General features: G+C 45.2%; 1 protein-coding gene across 1 annotated transcript in view; it reads left to right on the top strand.

The window, feature by feature from the left end:
• LOC146796348 (villin-1-like) overlaps positions 1-26,034 on the top strand; it is a 289,009-nt gene that overhangs the window by 251,162 nt on the left and 11,813 nt on the right. The window contains exons 16-19 of the mRNA XM_085628872.1: positions 8,774-8,918; positions 18,154-18,342; positions 19,772-19,840; positions 21,073-21,336. Coding sequence (XP_085484998.1) covers positions 8,774-8,918; positions 18,154-18,342; positions 19,772-19,840; positions 21,073-21,336 — 667 coding nt within the window. The remainder of the gene's footprint in view (positions 1-8,773; positions 8,919-18,153; positions 18,343-19,771; positions 19,841-21,072; positions 21,337-26,034) is intronic.

Here is a 26,034-nt window from a genome sequence, read left to right as displayed (position 1 = left end):
GTGGACAAGCACAGTACAGTGTTACCACAGTGTTAATGGACAGGCCCAGTACAGTGCTACCACAGTGTTAATGGACACACGTGTACAGTTTTACTACAGTGTCCGGGGCTATGCTTAGTACAGTTACCACCGTGTTAATGAATAGGTCCAGTACAGTATTTCCACAGTGTTAATGGACATGCCCAGTACAGTTTTACCACATTGTCAGTGGACAAGCCCAGTATAGTGTTACCACAGTGTTAGTGAACAGCCCTATTGTTGATGCCGTTTGAATGAATTATAGTAGCAGCATTGGTGTAACACTTATTACTGCCCTGATATCAAGGTGCTGTAAGAAGTGTGTAACAGTTGTGATCCAACTTACTTGGTACCCACCTTTTAACCGGGGGCACTATTATTTGAACCTGTGACCTGCAGGTTGTACAAGCTATAAATCATAGTCATCGTGTAGTGGTAACCCACACTTGAATGAAAGAACCAGCCCACTCCTCTCGCTATCCTAAGTTCTGGAACAGGTACCAGAGATGGTTACATTCTGCAAGACTGTGACGTCTTGCTTCCCATTCATAGGTCATAGATGAATTTCTGTCAAATTGGATAATGTTTGGGATTCAGTTGGGATCAACCAGTCTATTTCTGAGGCATCGTAATCATCAGCACTTAAGGTGTGTGTGTATTAGGTGCCCGCCTGTTGCAGGCAGGGTGAGTTCCTTACTACAAAAGCTCCTTATTTTCTGCGGTTCCTAAAGCAAGATAATCTGTGATTCTCATCTTTCCCTCACGCTGCCACTATCCCTTCTCGTCTCGCAATCCCACTGCCCCTCTCATCACTCCCTTTCTCCTCTCAACCCCGCCTGCTCACACATACTAAGCACAGTTTCTTTCCTGTGCCTTTTCAAGGTTTCTGTTCCTCAAACCCAAGTGCTCCTCCTCTTCTTTGGGTGCCTTCTGCATACACTGGCCCTCCCTCTTCATGTGCCTGTGGCCTGCTCTCCCTCTCTTTCTCACAAACTCTTTCTGCTCCTCTGTCTCAAGTTCATTCACCACTTCATGCACAAACTACCTATCCTCTCTATATTCCTTCCTATCTATTCTGTGCAGCTCTCACTCCTATCTATTCATCATACTACATAATTCCACTGCACAAATACTCTCCACCTAACACAATTCCACAGCTAACAATTCCAATACAACCTGCATAACTTCACTCCACTCCACTCCACCCCACTTGCATCCACTACACTCCAAACCAAAACACAAAGGTTAAAAACATTGTCATTTACAGCACCAATAGCTCTAATTCTCCGAATCACAAGACCTATTGTTATTATTATTATTATTATCACCATTTATAGAGCGCATGGCTACCTCCAACGGAGGTGTCCCGGCGCTAGCAATGGCAACAACAGCCAGAATTCACGGCCTAGTGAAGGAATTCTAGGGAAGGCCAAAGAGCCAAGTTTTCAGTGTCTTCCTGAACAGTCGTTCCGACTTGGCCTTCCTAATAGGTACAGGCATAGAGTTCCATAAAGAAGCAGTTTTTACTGAGAACGAACGCCTGCCAATTCTGGCCTTTGTGAATCGTGGAATCACAAGCAGTTCCTGTTACTTAGATCTTAGGAGCCTCGTCTGGGAGTATTTCTGTAGTCTCTTCTTCAGGTATTTTAGGCTATTCTCATCCTTCGCTCTATAGGCTAAGGTCAACGCTTTAAATTCTATTCTTTTCCTTACCAGCAACCACTGAAGGCTCCGTAGGTGAGGGGAGATGTGATGGCGAAGCGGCACATTTCTGATTAGCCTGGCAGCCGCATTTTGGATAATCTGCTGTTTCCTTATCAGATAGGCAGGAAGACCCAAGTACAAACTATTAGCATAGTCCAGTTGTGATGTGACCAGTGCATGGACTACCGTTTTCCTACAATCCATTGGGAGAAAATGAAGGAATCTCCGCAAAGCTTTTAATTCCCAAAAACACAGAGAGGGGACGACAAATCTGGGCTCTACCTGTAAGTTTAGAGTAAAATTTAAATCCCAGGTTCCTCATGGACTCCACTGGTAAAGGAGGGGGGTTTTAACTCTGAAGGCCACCAGAGTTCTGCCTGTGGGGGAGATGCCTGATTAAAAAACATGACCTCCGTTTTTTCGGTGTTCAATTTCAAACAGCTGTCCATCATCCATGATGAGATGTTAAGAAGACACTGCTTGAAATTAGTGAAGGCTGTCTCGGTATGTTCCCTAAAGGAGAACAAAGGCTGAGTATCGTCAGCATAAGAGACAACCTTCACACCCCATTGTTCAGCTAGCAAGGCCTGAGGAGCGAGATAAACTTTAAAAAAGGTAGGGCTCAGGGCCGACCCCTGAGGAACACCGCATGTCAGAGGTCTGGCGGTTGGGACGTAAGGATGGAGGGACACTAGTTGTGCCTATCCTGTACAATGCTGGCTCCGCCAACCTGTGGTGTGTCTGATCACCAAGCCCCCACCTCCCAATAGGGAAAAGGAGCCTGGTAAACAAAGTGCTGCAGAACCATTTGGAACTGGTTTCCCCAAGCCCTGTGCTTTGCAGACGAAGGGAAAAAGTGGTATAAAGGTAGGGGCTGTGACTCCATGAAAAATGTTGTTCCTGTGCTTGTTCTGACACTGGGGGCTGCTGCTGCTGGGCTCCAGGAGGGACCGCCACAAGGGACTGCCTCCCTGCTGGAGGGCCCTGTGTGCTGGCCTGCCTGAGCCCAGCCTTGTGCCCCCCTAACCTTTACCCTGAACCTTGACTTGGACTTAGCGCCTTGTGAGTGCTGGATTATTCTAGTGCTGGATTCCTTGCCCAGCCTTTGCCCTGAAGCTTGGGGGATTCAAGCGCCTTGTGAGCGCTGCACCGTTTGTGCTGCTGCTCCAGGGAAGAGGAGTGTGTGGGCCTTGCTGCGCTGAGCTGCGTCCTCTACCGAGGTGTGGAGTCCCCGAGAGCTCTGGTGAGTGGGGGATAAGCAACGCAGCCTAGTGAGGCACATTGCGGTGCCTAAGGACGGCAGTGGAGACCAAAGGAGCCTGCTGCAGAGCCCTAGTGAGTGGGGCTACATTTAGGCTTTTCCTTCGTGCAGTTAAGGGTCCCAGAAGGGCCCCGGTGAGAGGGGTTCCCCCACGAGGCACATTGTCAGTGCCTGGAGCCGCATTGGTGTGCCCTGGGGCACCGAGGTGCCCGTGCTGATTTCTGTTTGGGGGTCAATCATTGATGGAGTCCCAGTGGGGCTCACAAGGCACTAGTTGGTTACAGTGCCCGATCTTTTTCCACAACTGCACCGCACCAGCGCGGGCAGCTGCAACACTGGGCGCATTCGTTTTATAGAGTCCCAGTGGGCGACTCAGGGCATTGTGGTGGCAGCGTTTCATTTGGTCACAGCCGCCCCGCCGGACTGTGGGCAGCTGCAACGCTTGGGGGCCAGTTCTTTTGTTGAGAAAGGGGTGAGTTTCACCCAGCGCATCTGCGCCCTGTGTTTTCTCTGCATTGGCAGCTGAACCCTGACTTTGCTGGACATAGGGCATTGGAACCCCAGAGAAGGCCAGTTGGCCTGGGGGTCAGTTTTATGTGGTAGGGCGCAAGGCCCTGATGTGATGCCTATGACATAATGTGTTTATGTTTAGGAGGTTTATGCTGGTAAGGCCTATTGCATAATGTATTTATGCTAATGAGGTTTGGGGCCTAATGTGTTTTATCCCTACCGCTTATGCCTAATTTCATGTTATGATATTTTAGGATGGCGTCTAATGCTAATGTGATAATGCTTAGGTCATTATGGTACCAGTAGTTACTGGTTGTGTTTTGCATTTACTTACCTGTTTTGATGGTTCTGACCGTGGCCCGATTGGCTTGCTTCTGTATATAATCCCCTGTGAATATTGCCTAGGGCCGGTTGGCACAGTGAAAATGTGTGATTAGGTTTCTAATGTGTTTATGATAATACAAAGGCTATTTTTGATATAACCTTGCGTTGAGTTTCTTTTGTGCTGTGCCTAGTGTGTTGCTGCTGTGTGTGTGTGTTGTGCAAACGCTTTGCACATTGCCTCTGGGATAAGCCTGACTGCTTGTGCCAAGCTACCAAGGTGGGGGAGCAGGGGATATCATCAGTGTGTAACTCCCTTGCCCTGACTAGAGTGGTGGTTTCTACCCTGGCTTTGGCGCAAGCCTTAGCCAACTAGAAATCCCAGCCCCTCAGGCTTCAGGGCGCGTTACAGCACTGAGACAGCTATGGATGAGGTGGCAGAGACAATATGTGCCACCTTAGACCAGGGAAGTTGCGCAATGCTAGTGCTGCTGGATCTCTCCGCAGCCTTTGATACGATATCACACCGGATCCTGTTAAAAAGGCTTGAGCTTCTGGGAGTGACATTGGAGAGCTTGATAAGGGATGTAGGTAAATGGTCTCTTGCAGAAGAATTGCACATGAAAGCCTGTAGAATGGACGAAAAACTAGCCTAGGACATCGCACTCTGGAGAAAACTATGCAGGCCCATTTCTAACATTGGTTGTCAGCGGTGAGGATAGGACTTGCACAGTACCACAGCGACAACTGGTTGCACTACAGACTCTGCATTTAGATAATCACGTGTTGGGGATTATTTGTCCTGAGTTTTATTTTTCTCCTAAAAAGTGTCATTTTTAAATTGTGCACTTTTGATTCAGCTCAGACACCTAGGTCTCTTGTGTATTAAGTGCCTTGACAAGATGGAATCTATCTTTGACCTGAAAGACATGTTGAACTACAGTCTAGAGGAGCTAAGGTGGTACCGTGATGAGAGAGGCTTAGAAGTAAGTGGAGAGGGCACTGGGTGTGCCCTGATACGCTGGCAACAGGATAGGTGGAGACAGAGGGACAGGGACTAGGCCGCACTCCAAGAGTGTGGTGGATCTGAGGGTGGCCCTGAAGACTCTGAAGGGGAGGAAGAAAATGACAGGGCAGGGACTCCAGTAGATAATGAGGACCCCATAGATAAGGAGTCCCTTGCTGGGTCCAGTGTCGGGGGCAGTGCCCCATCCCTTTCCCTGTCCCCAGAGAAGTGGGTGGATAGGAAGGAAGAAAGGGAGCATGCCACAGAGATAGCGCGGCTGGGTTGGGAGGAGAAAAAGGCATTGTTGCCTCAGGAGCTAAGGCTCAAGGAGTTGGCCCATGAGTTAAGTCTCAAGGCATTGGGCCTTGAGGAGCAAGAGCTAGAGACCGAAAGGGTCTTAGCTCAGGAGAGGATGGCGGAGGCAGAGAGGGCCTTCGCCAGGGAGAAACTAGCTCTGGAGGTAGATTGTCCCATGAGAGTAGTTCTAGTTGTCTGGATTCACCAGTGAGGGTGGGGTCCAGTGGTGGCAGCAATATGGAGTCCAGTGCAGGAAGTCCCAATCCCAGATGACAGAGCATGGTACCTAGTTCCCAGGAGGAGGATGTCACACCTGAAGGGTAAAGGGTGAGGTTCAGGGGCAGTAAGAAACTGTCTCACTAGTCTTGCAGGGAGTTTGTGGATGAATGTTGTGATGCACTGGAAGGATTGGTGATGAGTAGCATGGCAAATGATTTTCAAGGGCTGTTCAATCTGGTTGTCAGAGAGCACATGCTCAGTAATTGTTTTCCGGGGTTACGCCAACACCTCTTGGAGTGTGAGTTCTCTGATCCCAGGGAGCTTGCACGGGAGGCAGACCTCTGGCTGTGTGCCGGAGGGTCTGAAGAGGCATTGGGGAGTGATCCCAAAAGAAGTGGCTCATGTATCTTCCAGACCTGTGTGGGGGAAGAGGTTCAGAGTAGCCCAGCTAGGTCCCAGTGTTGTGGGAGGGGTGTAGGGGCTCACATCCTGTATCATTGGAGGAGTGAGTGTGGGACTGTGTGTCCCAAGGTGCCCGAAACCCAGTCTTAGGGCCTGGAGGATCTCTAAGGGAACACCAGGTTGGGGGCCTAGGCTGTACTGGTAGGTCATTTGAGGGAGATCTCCTAGTGTCAGGAGAACCTGGAGTGTCTGTAAGTGGAGCTCCAGTGGTTCTGGTGTCTGGCGGTGCCGCTCCAGTTGGGAGGGTGCAGAAGTCCAGATTGAGGACTGAGAGGGCGATGTGTTCCCCAGTGGAAGAACCAGTGGGTCAGGGACCAGCCAGAAGGGCTGAGTCTCTTAGGAGTGACCATGATGACACCACTTCTGTCCTGGGGGATCTTCGCGCACTGTCAGATGGACAGGGGTCGGGAGATCTGCGCCAGGCAGACTGTCACATGGCACATGAGTCAAGTGTTACCCTCGGGGGATACTGTGTGAGTCCCCAAAAGTCCTGGTGTACCAGGCAAGTGTTCAACTGCAGGGTTTGGTCCCTGGGTTGGGAGGCCAGTTTCAGGTTTTGCCTGACCCGGAGGGAAGGACATCTGTAATCAATGTCCTGACCGACGGGATACTGTGTGAGTCCCCAGAAGTCCTGGCGTGCCAGGCAAGTGCTCATCCGCGGGGTTCAGCCCCAGGGTTGGGAGGACAGGTTCAAGATCTGCCTGACCTGGAGGGAGGGACATCTGTAACCAGTGTCCTGACCAGTTTGGATTCCAGGGGTTAGCTCCAGTTGGGAGGGTGCAGGACTCTGGAAGGGGGTACAGAGGGAGGGAGTCCTTGCCTCATACCCCGGTGCAACCTGAGGGTTTAGACCCTAGGTTGGGAGACCAGTTGCTGGAGAGAGGTCCTGAACTGGTGGGAGAGTTGTGTTCTGAGGGTGCCTCTCAAAGTAGGAGACTACGGAACACTAGAAGGAGAAGTAGGGAGAGGAGAGCCTCACCCGTGACTTATGGTCAGCCTGAGGGTGCGGACCTTAGGTTGGAGGATCAGTGGCAGTTTAGAACTGCCCTGATGAGGGGTAGAGTGGAGAATGGTCACTATGTGCCAGGGGTTACTGCCCCCCACTCTGTGAGATGGCAAGGACCAGCTACATCTGGATGGCCTAGTGCCTGGTCCTGGCCGAGGACAACTAGGGAGTACCAGTGGGGTAGCTTAGTTGGTCCTGGGAGCTTTGACAGAGGGAACCCCATGGGTTCAGAATCGTGTAGAACTGTAGGGTGTCCCTGCAATTGCGGGCCTGCGTTCGTGTTCTATCACCCAAGGCAGTGTGTAACTCCCTTGCCTTGACTAGAGTGGTGGTTTCTGCCTGGCTTTGGCGCAAGCCTTAGCCAACCAGAAATCCCATTTCTAACAGACATGATTTAGTTTTGGATCATCCCTCATCTGGCAATCTGTTCGAGTATCATTCCCGTTCTTCTTCCGTCCATGACAGCATATGCCAGAGTACAGTCAGACAGGAAGCCCACCATGTGTCCATCTTTAAGGGAGTTAAAGACGCCACTAACCTCTCCTCTTGCAGGCAACTTGCAATTTTGAATACAGATTTTATATCCCTTGATAAATATGTGTATAAAATATATTTTATGGTGTTTTTTAATTCATTTGTGATGTTTTCGCAATAATCTCTGATTCTGGAAATCCATATGATGTATAATGTATTTTTAAATCTGTGTTTTTATGGTAATTGTTATGACTGAATAAAGACTATTGAACTGAACTGAATACAGATTACATGATACTCAGTAAGATCATGGTGTCCTGGTGATTCCCTACTGCTCTTTCTTCCCCATCTGATACACCTTGATCAGAACGGGTTTATGCAGGGCAGAAGCAACGCAATGAATCTCTGTAGGTTGTTCAGGGGTATGGAGTTGTCGCTGGGTTTTACCCTCGTGCCACTGTCCAGGTTCTAGATCTGGAAAAGGCATTTGATTCCCTGGACTGAGAGTATCTATTGGAGCTGCTGAGAAGACTTGGAGGAGGAGAATTGAAATCGGTGCATGCTTCGGATGATTAAACTGCTTTACAAAAGCTCCCCTGCCAAAAGTCCAGACTGGATGCCTCAAATCACGTCCTCTTAAAGTCGCTTAAAACAACTTTTAGAGAGTCCTGGTTCACATTGACCATGCGGGACTCCACTCTGTTGTCACTATTAATAAAATATAGGTGGCATAGCTCAATAGGCAGCCCACTCTTTTTACAGGCCCCTTCTATTTTTCTTTCTCGTTTTTTTATTTGTTTGTTTTTTAAGGTGTACTGCAGCCAGCTCCCCAGACAGATCTACCAAGCAGCTGATTTACTTCTCATTTCACCTGCAGAGCCCTGCAGCCCACGCAGCTTCTGCTTCTAAATCGGGCTGGCCACCAGGGATGGTATTTTCTGTAGTGTATCATTGTTCTGCCGTTTCCAGATGACCTCCTTGTTTAGAATCAGTATGCTCGCAATCTTGGATTGTTGTAATAAACAACCCATAAACCTTGTTGAGACTAGGGTAAGTATGCAAAAGACAACAAAAAATCTCAACTGGTATAATTTAAGAAAGACAGTTAAAGATGCATGTATAAAGCATTGCAATCAAGAAAAGAAAGACTCTCAAACAGTAAATTTGGAAAATTTTGCAAAGAGCATCTTGTATTAGATACAATTAATAAATAAGGAGTAAACAACATAAATGAACAGGATAATGTTACAATTGTAGCAGCACTGCAAGCAAAATCAATTAGCATAAAACAACCCGAAATTGTACTTGGTGCTCGGATGTGTACGTGACACAAAAAAAATAGCGTCTGCAGTGTAGTTGGGCTGCATAAGCTGTCTTCTAAATTACAGAAGAGTGTGGGCTAAAGCTCAAAGATCTTCAGTAATTGATGCATGCCGTTCATGGTGTTATTGCCCTTTTAAGATTGTGTTTTGTGCTTAACTTGTGCTTAACTCAGGTTCCAAGAAAAAGCTGTACAGTACCAGCCCCGGCTATTCGAGTGCTCCAATCAGACGGGACGATTCATAATGACAGAGGTTGTGGACTTTGCCCAAGAAGACCTAGACGAAGATGATGTGATGCTCCTAGACACATGGGAAGAGGTCTGTAATCACAGAGTGTGGTATCACTTAAAGGGAATAATCTTAAATCTTTTAGAAGATTACTTTAAAAAGATGACATTTCTAAAAAAAAATGTTTCTAATCAGTATCTGAACAAGTAAATACATTTATCTCTAAATATTTTAAAATTAAATGTAGAAAGGAGGGTAGTTTAGTACCCTTTTGGAATAAGCATCAAATAGAAAGCAGCAGAAGCGGGCAAGGGACACCAGGAAGAGACTCTTGAAGGGATGAGGGGGCAGGAAAGGGAGGCAGCATGGCAGCTGAGAATGAGACGAGGGGGAGCCCACTACTGGTCTGAGAATAGAAGTGGGAAAAGTGAATCTGCCTGTTGCCCAGTGACTAGAAGAGTCCAAAGAGAATCTACCAATGGGACAGACAAGTGGGCCTGCGAGAACAGTTAATGGAGCTAAGGTGGAGGTTTTGTGATCATGGACAATAGGGAAACAGGAAACGAAGACAGACAGAAGGCGGTTAACAACAGAAAACATTGGTTGGAGGAATCAGGAGGACAGGCCTTCCATTTGACATTATTTGCAAAGAATGGTAGCACCAGAAAAGTTTTCTTTATTGAATTTTTTTTGGATTTATTACTGCCCATAAAGGCTTCCATGGGGTTTTGGCGTCAGCTCCCATCGTCGATAATGGGCAGAATTGCCATTTCTAAAATGAATTACCTCCCCTTTTTTTAAAAACTTTTTTGTGACCATACCCATACAAATACCAACGCAGAATAAAATAATCAGGCAGCCTCATAAGCATATGTTTAAATTCTTAGCCCCCCTCCCAGCCACAAGCATATGGGGATCATTCTTCAAAATCACTAGGGTCAGCTGGAATCACCCTTCCAGTTTTGTCAATTACTGCCATTCCCTTAATAATATTACCCCAGACTTGGGCTAGATCGATCTGTCTATAGCTCTTAATGACTTCCTTTTCAAGCTTGCTTTCCACACATTCAGCCCATTTTTTAACCCCACGATACAACGTCCAATAATTGGGACCATTCACATTCTTCCAAATCATAGAGATATGTTGCATAGCTAGAATAAGCACCGGATCTATAAACCGGCTAGTCCCCTTGTTGGCTTTAGTCTTTGATAAAAGACCCAGCAGACATGCTGCAGGACTGCCCGCTATATCTCTAGCCATGCAAAAGGGGGTGGTGATGGACAGAGCATCAGAGCCAATCAAACACTCACACCCAGTCAACAGATCTGGGTCTGATCCATCACCGTTCTTTAGCCCACTCTGCCACCCCAGTTCAGACATGGCCATATGCAAATCAGTCTGACAATGTGCCTCATGGGAACAGTCCAGCCCGAACTGCCAAGCCATGCCTTCCCTGGACCGGAAACAAGCTTCCTAGGACCGGTTTCTGGCATTTCAGCCGTCTTCAGCCAGGCTTGCTTGAATCCAGTGGCAAAGTGAGCAAGGGACTCACGTCTGAGCATACCCTGCCAACTTATGGCGAACAAAGCAGTACAAAAGGGGGTGGTGATGGACAGAGCATCAGAGCCAATCAAACACTCACACCCAGTCAACAGATCTGGGTCTGATCCATCACCGTTCTTTAGCCCACTCTGCCACCCCAGTTCAGACATGGCCATATGCAAATCAGTCTGACAATGTGCCTCATGGGAACAGTCCAGCCCGAACTGCCAAGCCATGCCTTCCCTGGACCGGAAACAAGCTTCCTAGGACCGGTTTCTGGCATTTCAGCCGTCTTCAGCCAGGCTTGCTTGAATCCAGTGGCAAAGTGAGCAAGGGACTCACGTCTGAGCATACCCTGCCAACTTATGGCGAACAAAGCGGTACAAAAGGGGGTGGTGATGGACAGAGCATCAGAGCCAATCAAACACTCACACCCAGTCAACAGATCTGGGTCTGATCCATCACCGTTCTTTAGCCCACTCTGCCACCCCAGTTCAGACATGGCCATATGCAAATCAGTCTGACAATGTGCCTCTCTTGACTGGGGGAGAATGTCTGCATTGTCAGCATTCCGTCCATCATTTGTTTGTTGTAACGTAATATCTCTAGCCATAGCCTCCATTATAAATTGGAGCACAGTATCACGCTCTACGTTCAGCACAAGACATCCCTGCACCATGTGAAAAAAATCTACACCAATAACGTAACATCTAGAACAGCCCACATCGGCCCAAAGAACATAACATTTATTCTCTTGGTTTTATAAAAACCCTATGCCAGTAATAGTATTAAATCAACCTAAACATTTGACCACTCGCCGTCACTAAAAGGAGATTCGAGGTCTTCGCCACATTTTGTGTTTAAGCTTGTTAGACGTAAAATTCAGCTAGGTCTCTCCCCGTGTAGAGATTAGTCACGATAATAAGACACTTCTCCCCCCATTCTCACAATCCAGCCCAATTTCCATGATGAGTAAGCTAATTCAGTGATAATAAAGGTATTTTGGCGTGCATAGGGAAGTCTGGTATGTGTCTTCTGAAGAGCTCTAATCTACACATAACATGCCACTAGAATTAAGATGTTTTCAGTACATGTCTAAGGCTTTGTGTATGGATCCAATAATAGTCTAGTGAGCACCATCCTAAGGGGCGACCGAAGGCACCAGCAGCACCATTGCATTGCGGTTGCGCAGCCAGGTAGTAGTGCTCCAGGTCCAGAAAGCCTGCAGGTTTTTGGGGGAACTTGACTCTCTTTTACGAAATTTTATCTGGAAAGGGAAACAAAATAAAATAGTCCTGAACAGACTCCAGTAACCAATGGACAGAGGTGGGTGGCTCTCACCTATTCAAAAACTATGACCTGGCAATGCAATTGCAATGGGTGGCTATGGTTGGTGTTGCCAGCTCCGGTTGAGGTTCGGAGAGTGGGAGATCTGCTAGGTGAGAAGCCGTTGGTGACAGAGATTTTTTCTCTGACCAGTGGTGGACAAGGAGGCGACACCTTTATAGACAAGGTGAGAAATTGCTAGAGATGGATGCTCCATAAGACAGATGTACAGATGGCATTCTCTCCCAACCTCATCATGTGGCAAGTGCCATAACTTGAGGGTGTATCTCAGTAGGGGAGATACAAATAAGGAGGGAAGCCGGGGTCACAATAGGTGATCTGATCATAGCCACTGGTTACCATGCGTTCAAGAGACTGAGCCAAGAATCCCCTATTCCGCGAGGGCAATTTTAAAGATTCCTTTCAGTTATAACTAAACTCAAGGTCATATAGCCTATGGCCCATATATCCTAACTCATCCACGACACACCAGGTATTGAATATGTTACTTACAATGGGGAGTGCCAGGTGGGCAGTGTCGAGCCTCTACACTGCATTGATACTGATGACGAACATTGAGCTTGGACCCCTCAGGGAGTCATGGGAAAGGGACTTGCAACATGCTTTCACAGACAAATGAAGGGCTCAGGTTGTGGCCAACCCAAGGATAGTATCCAGAAAACATGCTTCAAAGTTATACAGCTCCACCTTACACATCACAGGTACCTAACACCTCAGCACCTACACAGGAAATTTCCGCTTGTCACGAAGTCCACCCGCCATCCTAATGACCCCCTAAGATCGAAGTTTACAGCACCCATTTAAAGGTGAACTGTAGTCCTGCTAAGTTGAGGAATGCATCTTCCCTGTTCATTTTACAAAATGTAAAGAGTGAAGAAAGCATTTAGTTTGTAATATTTTAACCATGTTGAACATTTTATAGGGACCTTCAAAATATCCAAAATAACAGTGTTAAACTGAAACATAGAACTAGTATCTTTGGGTTTTGTGTGTTTTTACCTATTTGCTCTTAGAATAATTCTTGCTTGTTAGGTCTCGCCTGGTGTTGGAGCGCGCATGCGCTTCTCGCCTGCGAGAATTATAGTCATGAAGTCAGTTCAAGAAAGAGACTCGAAGCCCCGCCCTCCTTTTATTGGGTAGCGTCAGGGTTTATGTTAAACGCTGGCTTCCCATTGAAAAGGAGGACTCGGTCACCTGCATTACGGATGTTGTCACGAAGTTTCTTATTAGAAGCTTCGTCACGCTGCCTTGCACGCGCCAGTCCGGCTCTCTCATTGGGCGCTCCTTTGATACTGGACACCATTTGTTCAGTTGAACATGCTTGTTCTAACTGCACCACATCGCTGGGAACCATTCGAATGCTTGGATCCAAAGGCACATCATGACCTGGCCGCGAAGCCACCTCCTGCAGTACTCGTTACCAGAACAACTTTAAGACCAACTTGATGGACAATCTAGTAAGAAACGTACTTACCAGGTATACAGTACCGTGCAGGAGCCATGACCACACACCGCTCTACTGGTCCCAAACACTCTAGCGCAGCGAAGCATGCTCTAACGAGTGTAAACCAACGTGATTGGCTCTGTCACACAACCATTTTGTAAATGGGTGAATACCAAAGCAACCCGCTATCTGAAACATCACATATTCTGCTAGGCTCACATGCTTAGAGGCGTGTTGCAAACTTATATCGTGGCGGCCATTTTATAATAGAGAGTACCTAAGTATTATTCCGAGGAAAGACTCAGGAAAGGAATCAAATGAGGCAATTTTTCATTAAAAACTACATAAAAAAGATAATCGTTTTCACCTTAATAAAATGTATACTTTACTTATAGGCCTCAATGTGAGCTTTTGTTGCTTTAAATCATAGTGTTTTCATTGGCGTGTTTCTGTACGTCAATTTTAAGGAACACATCTATGTTGGTCAGTTTGAAAATGCTATGGATGAGTCGTAGATGACTTCTGAACAGATCTAAGCATTGCCAACACCACGACAGACCCACACAGTTATTTTTGTTGGCTCTAGATGTTTTTGTTTCTAGCGCCGGCTTCCAAAACATCACTTGGAAGTACCAGGAAACAAAATGCGTAACGCATGCGTGTTAGGTTTGCCTGGCAGACCCATGAATATCCGCAACAAAACAATGACAGTCAATAATAATCTTCCTCCAGTAAATATTACATAATATTAGCGCTCATGTAAACCAGTTAGCCCTTTTCTTTCGCTGCCTGTTGCGTGAGAAAATGATGAACAAACTCGTACTGGTAAATAATTAAATACTGTAAAAGGACAAGTTATCTAACACAACACTGCCAGTAGAAAAGGAGCAGTTATAAAATATTTGTCATTATCAGATGTATACTAAAAACCGCCTGTTTGTAATTCTTCAAATATTTAACACAACTGTTAGTCGGGTGCATTCATTGCAGACTTTTGAATCCATACCCTCAATTTTCGAAAACGTTGTATAGTTTAGCTAGTTTTTTTTAATCAAAATCATTAGGCTACTTATTATGGACTCCGTTTCTCACATTAGTTGTTCTTTTCAAAGATTGCCGACTCCCTGGCAAGGGTGTCAGTGTCTAATCCATTTCACATTATTTGTAGTCCTTCTTCCCTGAGGTTAAGCCGTAGCCGGCTCTTACTGAAGGTGAGAGGGGATGGCTCTTCTGTGCACCCCTGACCCGGTGTATGTGGGTACAGCCAGCGGTTCGGAGGTTGCACACATGTAAGGGACAGTCTGCAGCTGAGGTAGGCTTCTGTCAACCCCGGGTCTGTCGGTTGATCCGCCCAGACAAAGATATAAGGGTTTAACATGTATTCATTGGTGCTGCAATTGGATTAATATACCCCTTATCCATTTGGCGTAAAATGTGGACGAATGCAGGATGGTCATCAAAGAAAAGTTGTATATTTGATATGAACATGTGAGCGTATTAAAGAAGTCCGGCAGCGCATGGGTTAAAGGAATGTACCGACAGCCCGTGGGTTAAGGGTGTTCATGGCACCGGCAGAGTTCGGCAACACAGGGATTAATGTTGTGCAACGGCCTCCTAGGCAGTCCGACAACCCCAGGGTGAACGGTAGACCGCTGGAATCCAGTGACCTAAGGGTTAACGTTGTGCGTACGACACTGCAGAGTCCGGCGGCCTGTGGGCTCAAGGTATGCACAGCACCGGCATCCTATAGACTCTGGCAACATAAGGATGAGAAATGGACACAGTCCCTGCAGAGTCTGGTAACCATACAGGTGTACACCTATGGAATCCGGCTACCTAGGGTTAAACGTTGACAATTAGCACTGGACCTGCAAAGTCCGGCTATCCTGGACTGACTATGCACGGGTGTCTGCAAGGTCTGACAAACCGTGGGTTCAAGGTTTGTACAGAGCCCTGCAGAATCGAGCAAACCGTGCGGTAAAAGTGTGTCTCGGCCAGGTGAATTTCGCAAACCCTAGAGGTAACCATGTGCACCGGGCCCTGTAGAGCCCTGTAGCCCAGTGGTTAGAGGTGTCACCTCAACCTATGCCGAGTACAGAGACTCTAAACTAGTGATGAATACACCCCAAGGCAGGCTCTAGCCGTGCTTGTCCCGCACAGGCCCCTTTCAGGCACGCCACTCATGGTTCAGGCCTCTAGTCCACCTCTCACCCTGTTCATATTCCGACTGTGTCTTCTGCCCAGCCAACTCTCTGCCCCTGCCCCGTACACACTGCACCACCACACACAGGATCTGTTCAGTACTGCCCTGAACCTGTCTCACTCCCTGTCAAGATCCTTTTTAATGTACATTCCAAGCGTATACTTTCTAAGAGAGATGGTGTAGGCGAGGTAATGGTAGATACCAATAGTAAGCAGATACTAAGGAAAAAGCTTTGAAAAGTGGTGAATGGAACGGGAGTCCTCTGGAAGAGTCTCCCACTCAAACGCAGTACCTAATGCAAAATAGCGCCCCCTCTCACCACACACACACACCATAATGTGATGAGCCGCACCCAGGTCTCTCATATCTCACAACTATTCATTGGATTTGGGCTGAATGGGAGCCCCTGAAGGGTTGCCTCCCCTTAAAGGGCCACTGCCGGTGCTACAGGGGCTTGTGCCATGCCCCTGACTGAAAGGCCCGACCAGGCAGAAGTCCAGGCTCTGGAAAGGAAAGAGGTAAGATGTTTTAGGCCTGTGGGACTGTGAGATATCTAGGAGCCGAGGCCTGGGTCACCTTGGAGGCTAGGATTGGGATTGTGTTAACACTTGTTATTCGAGGTGGGTCAACCCTGCTCGGTGACCGCAGAGGCAGGGCTGCCCTGGTCATAGGGGACACAAGGAGAACCCCAGCGGACTGAAGACCAGTGGAGGATGGATTGAGGGATCATCAGTTATCTACCCTGTGAAGAGCCTGAGAAAATACACCCAGTTTATTTCTAGACATGCATATCATTTGCCCCCTCCTACTCAATCATCTTGGAGACAGTTGGACCAATTTACTACACACAGTTGGTTCAATAAGGTGCTGATGGGCATTCATTTTCCGGTGCTGATTTTAGCTCCCAGTCTACTGCTCATAGGGTAAGTATGAGTGTATCATGGAAAGTAGAAGAGGGCACTTGAGGGCAAATATATGATTTTAGTGGCGAAGGAGTATGTATGTTGAATTTCTGCAGCTTGAACCTAGCCAAAAAGCAGTAGACCAGGGTCAAAGGCAAAGATACAGTCAGCCTGTGATTGTCAGGGCAGCTGGTTTCTAAGCGTGAATGGGGACTGCTGTTGCATCATGACGTAGAGCTCTTTAAAGAGGTGTGTCCTCCACTGCTGAATTGCAGCAGGGTTGGCGCAGACCTAATGGATACAGGGATGTCATGGCAGATCCTGTGCACACAGATGGAGAAAGCCTCTTACACTTTCTCCCCTTTTTTGCACTTCTTAGCCTACAGTCTGATGGTGCCAAGAGACTCCACCGATAGTGAGCATGTCAGCCACATAGGTAGGGTAGAGATGCAAGTCCTCGTGACTTTATAGAGGATGCAGCTGGTTTTGAAGATGGTGTGGGCAAGTGATGGGAGCCAGTGGAGTTCCACCAGTATCTGAATGATGTGATCACAGGACCACATGAAGTCATGTCACGTAGGAGACAAAGTTCAGGGTATTCCCTTTTTGAAGCAGACTTTGGTTAATTTGAACATTCTGGGTGTAAAATGATCACTGATTTAATTAAGCCCCTGTCTTGTCTGTCTTGATGGTTCTGTCGATGTAGAATTTTCATTACCCTCTTGCTCAGAAAGGCACAGCCTAACTTGATTTTATACACTGTCTCCTGTTTCCTTTTATATTGTATTTTCATGTAATTATCAGTCTATGGGGCAAATATGTCAGAGATGATGCCACACTGTATTAGGTATGGCACTGCTCTACCATCAGTAAAGCTTTGCAGCAGCCTCAACCAAGTCCAGATGAGGCTAAAGCCAACTTTGACAGCTCATACCACATCCTGCAGCCCCTGTGCTACTTTTTTGGTCGAGCCTGGGCAGCGCATGCGCTGCTCTGCGAGCCATGCTGTATTGGAGTATGTACTTGAAGCCCCGTCCACTCTCCGCCATATTTGTCATTGGCTTGTGTCATTGTCCTTCGTAAATGCTGGCTTCTGATTCATTATTGGGCTTGTTAGTCCCTCCTTAGTAACACCTTGTCTTCCTTTGTAACCTCCCATGAGGACTAGCCCTTTTACTTTGGTTGTTACATAGTACATCTTCTATAGTCTGTAAGCACTAGTTTCTCTTACTGCAGGAGGGTCTTTCGTGCACAGTTGTGACCACTGGCTTGTTTATTTAACTTGTAACAAATGGGGAGCTCTTTAGGGGCCATGGGAGACAAAAGGGGGCAACTCAGCGATGCCTTCAAGCATTTGGAATGCAATAGGTCTCGCATATATGTTTTAAAAATAAAAAAACATAACTAAAAGGCATTGCCTTTTATTCATGTTTTAAAAACCAAAACATAACTAAAAGGCATTGTCATTTAAAATGCCAATAGCTCAAACCCGCGTAAATGCGAGACCTATTGCATTGCAAATGCTTGTTTTACTTTTTGCTCCAAGTACTCTTGCATGGTCTTACCAATTCGCTACTGGGATTCCTAGTTAATGTGCTCTCATGTGCACTCTAACCCATTTTCACCAATAATTTGTGTCTTTGTTGATACTTTCTTCCTTACTTTCATACTCCATGCAGTTGTGTCAATTCTTACCCTTTTATTTCTTAATTGTATCATTATTAAATTTTGTAACGATTTTTGTGTGTTCTTAAAAACCGTTTCCTGTGGTTGTTATGTCTTTTTCTCATTTTCCACCTATATTTCTTGTATTTTTTTTTGTCGTTTTGCTCCCAAGATTTTGGTGTGTGTTAACTCTTTTTCATTAATCTTTCATTGTGCTATAGATCTTCCTCTGGATTGGAAAGTCTGCCAATGAATATGAGAAGAAAGAATCTCTTACCTCATCCCAGGAATACCTCAGGTCGCACCCTGCTGGACGGGACTTGTCAACTCCTATAATATCAGTGAAGCAAGGCTATGAACCACCCACCTTCACTGGCTGGTTCTGTGCTTGGGATCCACATAAGTGGAGTGTAAGTATGCACGTAACACTGGTTTTTTATCCCCAGAACGTATACAATGTTTTCAAGACATTCAGCAATCCACATATGAGCATTAGGAATCATAACTCTTTACAAATGATAACATTCCGTGGAATACCAAGTATTATCACAGGAACAGCACAGTTGACACATTTCATTCATGGTGCGTTAAGCAGCATCTTATTAAAGTTCCATAAAGCTGCTCATACATCCCTAATCCTTTACAAAAAGGATTCCAATATTGTATAGACATTCTACCACGTTTGTGTTGACTTAGAACTCTAGGGCTCTGGAGCATTTAAGCCAAATCCAGATGGTATATATTCAAGACCATTTTTAAGACGGCCCTAAACAAGCAAACCAGGCAGTGGGTCACTAATAAGTATTCCACAGATAACGATTGCTCCAGTTAGCCTGAACAGTCCATTGAATGCACTAAAAGTATTACAAATATGTTATTTAATTGTGAACATAACTATTTTGTTATATGTAGGTCCTATTGATCAGTGATAGTAGAGTCAACAATTTCCAGAAGGGCACCCAATCTTTTTGACAACTGAGTGATTACTCTATCCCTTTTCACAGATTAGCTCATTAACTCTTTGTTGCTGGACCAGGACCAGGTCTGTTGCAAACTCACATCTCTGCCTCCCTCAGGAAAAATATGGCAATGCCATTTACAAATTCGGGGCAAATCATTTTGGTAAAAAGCTCCATTAAAATTAAAACATGTTTATGCCAAAGTTTGTTTCACAATATCTGAAGTGCCTGAAACACAACAATGATTTCATAAATGGACAATATCAATTTTTCATAATTTCAACATGACAAGGAATCTGCAAATGATAGATATATAAGTTAAACACCACTTCAGAATTGGAAAGAACGTGACCTCATTATTGAGACTGTAATAGCTTCCTCTTGAAATATTCATATTGTAGAAATTATTTGAGGTAAGAAGATTAAACACAAACATGGACTATCCGGTCTCCAATGACATTCTCAAGCAACAGCACTTTTTACTTGGGGATAGGGCTGCATATATTATTTACAGATGTTCAGTGCTGATCATTAGCCCAGTGATAGGCAGCCATGTACCTTCTTGCCATTTCCAAGGTTTTTGTCTTAAATGCCAAGAGCTTGATGTAAATTGAAGTACATTTTCCATAATGTTGGATTTGAAGAACTCTTACATGTATCCTCTGTGAATTTATGATGGACCATTCCTCCTCTAAGAAAATGTGGAAACAGGAAAGAGTTTTTCTGCACAATGTGCATGCAAACCATTTTGATTTTCATGTACATGAGGTGAAACAAAATTAATTGAATTGAAACTCAGTTGTGTCTTAACAGCACCATTCATGGAAACAGCTGCTGAGTACATTTTTTTATATATGCTTTGTGACTTATACATTTTTAGGCTGGCAAGTCATACGACGACATGAAGAAGAGCATGGGAGATGTGTCTGCTATTTCTCAAATCACAGTGGTAAGTGTACACTTTGTATCTAGCAGATCAGAAATCACTGTCTAGCCAGGATGACACCTTCATTGGACACTGATTCATTGCAGAATGATAATATTGTAGTTCATTTCAACAGAATTGAAACTGTAAGTGAATATTTGTTCCTTCTTAAATGAAAGCAACATAACTTTTTTTGAGCAACTAATATTTAAGTTAGTAGTTCATTCCTTTTAATATGTAAGTTCTTCTCCATTAATTACATTCTTTGATTAAATATATCTACATAAATTTTGAACTCCATCAATACAGTTTCAATTAACTCCATTAATTTCGAGACTTTAACCATCTCTTCAGCAGGAGAACTTTAACCATTGTTTAGAAAATGGTCTTAAATTTAACAAAGGAGGTCGTTGTAATTCTTTCAACATTGATGTGGTAGATGTATGGTTGGTCAAAGATCCATTCCACACCTCTTTGAGGGTCATTAATCTGATGATTCTGACCAACAGTTCAGGTAGCCTAACTCAGAGCCCCAGTTTGGGGAGCACATTTTAAGGGTGATAGTGTTATTTAAGAGGTTTAATTTCTGCTTCACAAGTTCCTTTCATATAAAGGCTGATTGCCCTACAGGGCTTCAGTCAGGAATTTCCATTGAATAACAACCCAATTGATTGACGTTGAATGTGTTATGTTGCACCAGTGTGAAGAGGAATATAGTGTTACTGCCACATACAGCTGCTATATGGCTTTGGTGATATATTATATCTGAACATTTCTGTTGACGTGATAGTAAGGAATAGTGAATGAGTGTTAATTACCTAAATAAACTTTAAGAGCCTTACGTCAGCATCATGAACTCCCACAATGAATGCCTTGGATCTTACCAGTCCCTTGTCCCATATATTCTTTCATTACCAACATAAACAATCGACTTATCATGAACTGTCCTGTCGTTGTTAGGCATAGTGGGGTTTTGTGCACTGGGGACATTGAGAATCTGCTGCAGGTCGAACTATGAGCCCCTAGATGTATCCCAAAGCCACGTGAGTAGGCTCACTTAACAGATGAGAAAATGGGGGGCTATGTCTGTTGTGAAAAAGCAGAAGAAATCTTGAAGTGAGACATATACATAATCACAAGTGAATAATGTAGTAAATACTATCGTACCAAAGCTTGTTGCATGACATCAAGAAACACTTTGTGTGCATTTCCATAACAATTCAGCATTCTAAACTCATTTGTGTATTTCTCGATAGGACTTTCAAAATACCGACTTGAACAAAAAAAGTGCCAATAAGCCTGTTAACCCAGTAGGACCAGCAAAGGTGAACGCAGCTCCCGAGCCAGCACAGTCACCAGCATACAGAGCTCACAGCAATGGAGTTGAAGTCCATACCAATGGCAACCGTAATGCAATACCTCCACCAGAGACAAATGGTAATGAATGTTTTCCCAAAGACCTACTTCTCAACAAAACTACAGAGGACCTCCCAGATGGAGTGGATCCAACAAGAAAGGAGGTAAAGAAGAAAGCACATTGTGTTGTTATATTTCCTTTAAGTTGATACGTGCTGGGTGGTTAGCAGCAACTGTGCTTTGTAAAAGATCTTTGTTGAATATTTCGGTACCTGGCTTATCAGCAGTGTGCCAACAAGAACAGTCCCACACCAATGGGATAATAGGAAGGTACTGAATTGCAAGAGCATCTCACCAACTTTGTTGTAGGGATTGAGAATCCGGTAGAGCTTAGGTGATGATTTTAGCTAGCCAAAATTCTGGTCTTCACTTAGCTGAAATCACTGTGGATTGTGCTGGAGATTGAAGAGCAAAGAAGAAGATAACTGGTACTTCAACTCGCGACGAGATTGATATATCTAGTACACTCAGAGGTACTTTTTTTAATGTATTTTTTTTTTCTGATTGACCAAGTAGCAAAGCACATGTCATAAACAGTACAACTGTAATAATCGATTGCATCCAAAAAACCTGGTCATCATCAACATAGCAACCCCCCCGCCCTTATTCATGCTGGCTTATGTTCACCAACAGTGTCCTCACCTGTCCATTAACTCAAAGGTATTATTAACTCTGACAATGTAATGGGATCAACTGTTAGAGTTGATCAAGCTCTTTAAAAAAAAATAATTATTGAGTCAAATATAAAGTCAAATATAAACCTACAGGATAAAATCATATTTAGCCAGATAAAGTTATCTTATAAATTACACACTATTGTAATCCTGTAGATGTTAAAGGAATGAGACAAAGAATGGGTTGAAATAACATTACCTGCAATATGGGTAGGGGTTTCAGTGCAGGATGGAGGTGAGATGTGTGATCGTATTCCTTCGCTCGGGTGTGGGAGAACTCCTTTCAAATTGCATTGATCCTTTCCTTTTCTGCCACTAAATCCTCTCATAGACATCATAGCTCAATACGAAGGAGAGAGAAGGCTTACATTTGCAAAAGGACCCACTCTGAAGGGATCAGGATGTGACTCTTCCTCCTGTCTCCCCACCCTCACAATATGGACTGGAGTAGCATGATGAATCAATCTGTTAAGTGCATACCTAATATTTGCTGGTTGAGAGTTTCAGTCCTACTAAAGCCCCACACATGATTGTATGTGTCAAGTCTGTTGATCGCGCACCAATGCATCTTGTCGGAGGAGATCTGGTAACAGGGTTTGAGACCAGCCCTAGGCACTTGATTGAAAATTGTGTGTTTCTTAGCAAGCTACTAATGCCCAGTTTTTCTAAGATTCATCGAGGTTACACCACTTTTGTGGCATTTTGGTATTTACTAAGCCATGCACATTCGATTTGCTTGGTTTCATAAATACAAAATAACCATTTTAGGACAACACAGGTTTACAGGTGTTTGCAAATCTGGCTTTGCAAACACCTGTAAACCTGTGTTGTCCTAAAATGGTGTGCCTTCCCGACAGAGGAGTAATGAGGAGAAATATCTTTATTTCTCCTTTTTACTTCCTCTTTCCATGTGTCCTGCTTTCTGCAGCACACACAGAAAGATCAATATGCCTCTAAGGACCTCTAAGATAACCCATTCTGCACAAAAACATCCTTCCTGTAATGCTGCCACCCTTGCACCATGGTGCAAAGGTGCCTGCATTGGCACCAGGCAGCACACAGTGTACCAGTGCTATGAGAGAACAGCAATGCGTCATACCTTAGTAGATATGTCGCATTTCTGTTCTCTCCCTTTCATGCATCGCAGCAAGTTGCCTTGCTGCATTGCATGAGGGGTTTAGTAAATCTGGCCCTAAATTTCCTGGTGCCTAATATAAATAGCAATGCATACATAGGCTAAACTTTTTTCTTCCTATCACTCTAAAAGAATCAGAACCTCTCTCTTATGACAGCAGGTGAACCTCTCAAGGGGACTGTCTCCACATTTATTTTCTACCAAAACTGATTCACGAAAAGGCATCAGCCTGTGAAAAGATAAACCTGTGCTTCCTGGCAACACTTCTATTTTTAAAATATTTTCAGCCATCATTTTATATGCTTTTCTGTCGTACAGTTGTTCCTGTATAATTTTGTGTCTCCCCAAGCTCAACAACAGGGAGTTATAAAATGGGTGGCACCCTATCTCCAGGTCCCCCATAATATGTTTTGAATGGCAGCACTATGGTTTCTTAAGGCTACTGCAGTTGGCTGCAACCAGTAATACTTTATTGAATAAGCAAAAAACGCGTTTTGTAGACCCTCACATTCACCCAACAATGAAAACCTTGGAACCCACGTGAACGAACCTGTTCTGTCTGACTCTGATGGCAGTTTCACAATATATAGTGCGCAGGGAGTTAGTTGGAGATTCAAATAAGAGATTGTTTTGTTTGTTCTTCCCCTCAGTTTGCTGAAAACACATGGTGCATGGTTCTAGGAGTGTCCTGGTTACCCTCATACCCATGTAGAAAAGTCCCAGTTGTTCCCAGAGTTTTCGACTCCAGAATGACCTAGTGCTGCCACACTGTGTTTCAGCCAGTAGGGGATCCTTCTGCCTTTGTTATGTTCCTGTTTCACTCATTAACTGGTAACAAGATGTTCTAGGGAATGGATGGTGGAAGGTTAGACAATAAGCAGACAGCACAACATCATGCAGCAGTGAAGCCTCTGTATATGGGTCCATCTGCTGGTGGACATGGGGACATGAAACAAGCGAAGCGGAGAAGTCAGTGAGGGAGTTGGACGCCAATCCTAGATAGGCTCTTAGGGTTTTTGGTGCCAGTTCGGATGTCTATGAGTATTTAGTACATACATTCGGGCCATATTATCATGGTGTTGCGTCGCACTTGCACCATGCAATGGGGTGCATGTGCGACGCATCTACACATTGTGATTTTTGAAGCCACGCAAGCCCACCTTGCCTGGTCCTGAGTGGCTTTAAAAATCCAGAGTAACGCAAGGCAGTGCAAATCACTGTGTTGCGTTACTCTGCCCCTGGGAGGCGTTCCATGGGTGGTGCGTGGGTGTTCTCACACAACATACATGGATTTTGATGCTGTCCCAGATTTATCATAAGTGATATGTGCCAAAACTGGTATGCCTCCCCAGGTGAGGCGTAACAAAGAAAAAAAAATCTCCTTGGTTTTTCCTCTTTCTATGTGTGCTGCATTCTGCTGCTCACATAGAAAGTGGAAAATGCCCCAGGGAATTGTTTTTGTGCAGGACGACGCCTCTTTCTGCACAAAAACAGTCCTTCTTACAACACAGGCACTCTTGCATCTTGGCGTAAGGGTGCTTGCGTTGCGCTAGGCAGCAGTAGCGGTCCGTGGAGGGAGTTCGGTGGGGCAGTGAGGCGGGGCGGGGGGGCAAGGTTGGGGAAATGTAAACACCGGAATATGGATGAACGGAGGTAAGTACACATTTAAATAAATAAAACGAATTTCATTGCGCGCGCTGCATCACATTTTGCATTTTGCGATGCAGCACGCGCAAAGAAATTAAGGGTGTCCTCCACAGAGAAGTGGAGAAGCCCATTTTTCCCGTTTCTTAATAAAGATGCATCCACTGGTGTTCTGTTTCCTTATAGATGAAGGTGTATTCAGTGCTGTCAAGACTTTCAGGCCAAGCTAGCTTCTGAGAACCCACGTCCGCAAGTTCATGTGGACAGATAGGTGGACATTGCAGTCAAGAAGCTAGATTTTGCTAATAACCTCTCATTCATGTTGGGATTATACATTCACTACACTGCACAGAACTTTTAAGGAGTTCTGGTCTTGTTTGATGTATTTGGTAGGGATCATGCAGCAGTGAATTGCTGGTTAGGTTCAGACAGAGGCGCAACTAGAGCCAAATTTCGGGGGGGGCTGAGCAAAAATTTCGGGGGGGGCTGAACTTTAAGCAATAGGCAGAGTGGAGCTGCAGGGGCTCTTAGAAGGGGTGAAACAACAGCAAGGCCCCATTAACATGCAAATGGTGTTTTAAAGACCTGTGAAGTGCTCGGGTGCGGCTGCTTTTTTGCCCGGGAAGGTGTCTCATCCCAGGCTGCCACACACGACGGGGGGGGCTGAAGCCCTGTGAGTCGAATGGGTGTTGCGCGCCTGGGTTCAGGTCCTGTGGGCCCACTATTCGACTGGCATTATGCTACAGTGGTGCTTCTAGAGCAGCCACAGGCACTAGGCACTACACATGGGTGTCACCTTGGAAAGAAATGAAGTGCATCCTGGTACCTAAATTGTATGGCTGATTTGTAGATGGCATACTGAAAAGACTTTGGAGGACATAAAATTGATTGCTCTCTTTTGGGGCATCTCATCAAAACATGTAGCTTGTCTTCATCATGACTGATGCATTTCCAGCCTTTTAAAAGTCTTCAAATGACAGTATTTGTTGTAAGATCCTGAATCAGGATCCCAACTGGAAGAACAAGATCTCGCCCCTGAAACTCCAAACTCCTGCAGAGGCGTGACTATGTTGTCCAAGCTTTAAACCCCAGGGTCTTGTAGCTTGAAAATAGACTTAGTTCTTGTAGACCTTTGGAAGTCTTTCATATACAGGGCCTTATTTATGAGCCCCTGCTTCACTTTTGCACCGCCGTTGCATCACTTTTTGTGACGCAGGGCCGGCGTAAATAATGAGCCATGCTGGGCCACATTTATAAGGTGACGCATCTATGCAGATGCGTCACTTCGTAAACCCCTGCGCTACATTATACCTGCATCAGGTATAATGTATGCAGGGTGGGGGTTCCCC

This window comes from Triturus cristatus, chromosome 10, assembly GCF_964204655.1.
Source record: "Triturus cristatus chromosome 10, aTriCri1.1, whole genome shotgun sequence".
Taxonomy (NCBI): domain Eukaryota; kingdom Metazoa; phylum Chordata; class Amphibia; order Caudata; family Salamandridae; genus Triturus; species Triturus cristatus.
This window is presented reverse-complemented; position numbering and strand designations above follow the sequence as displayed.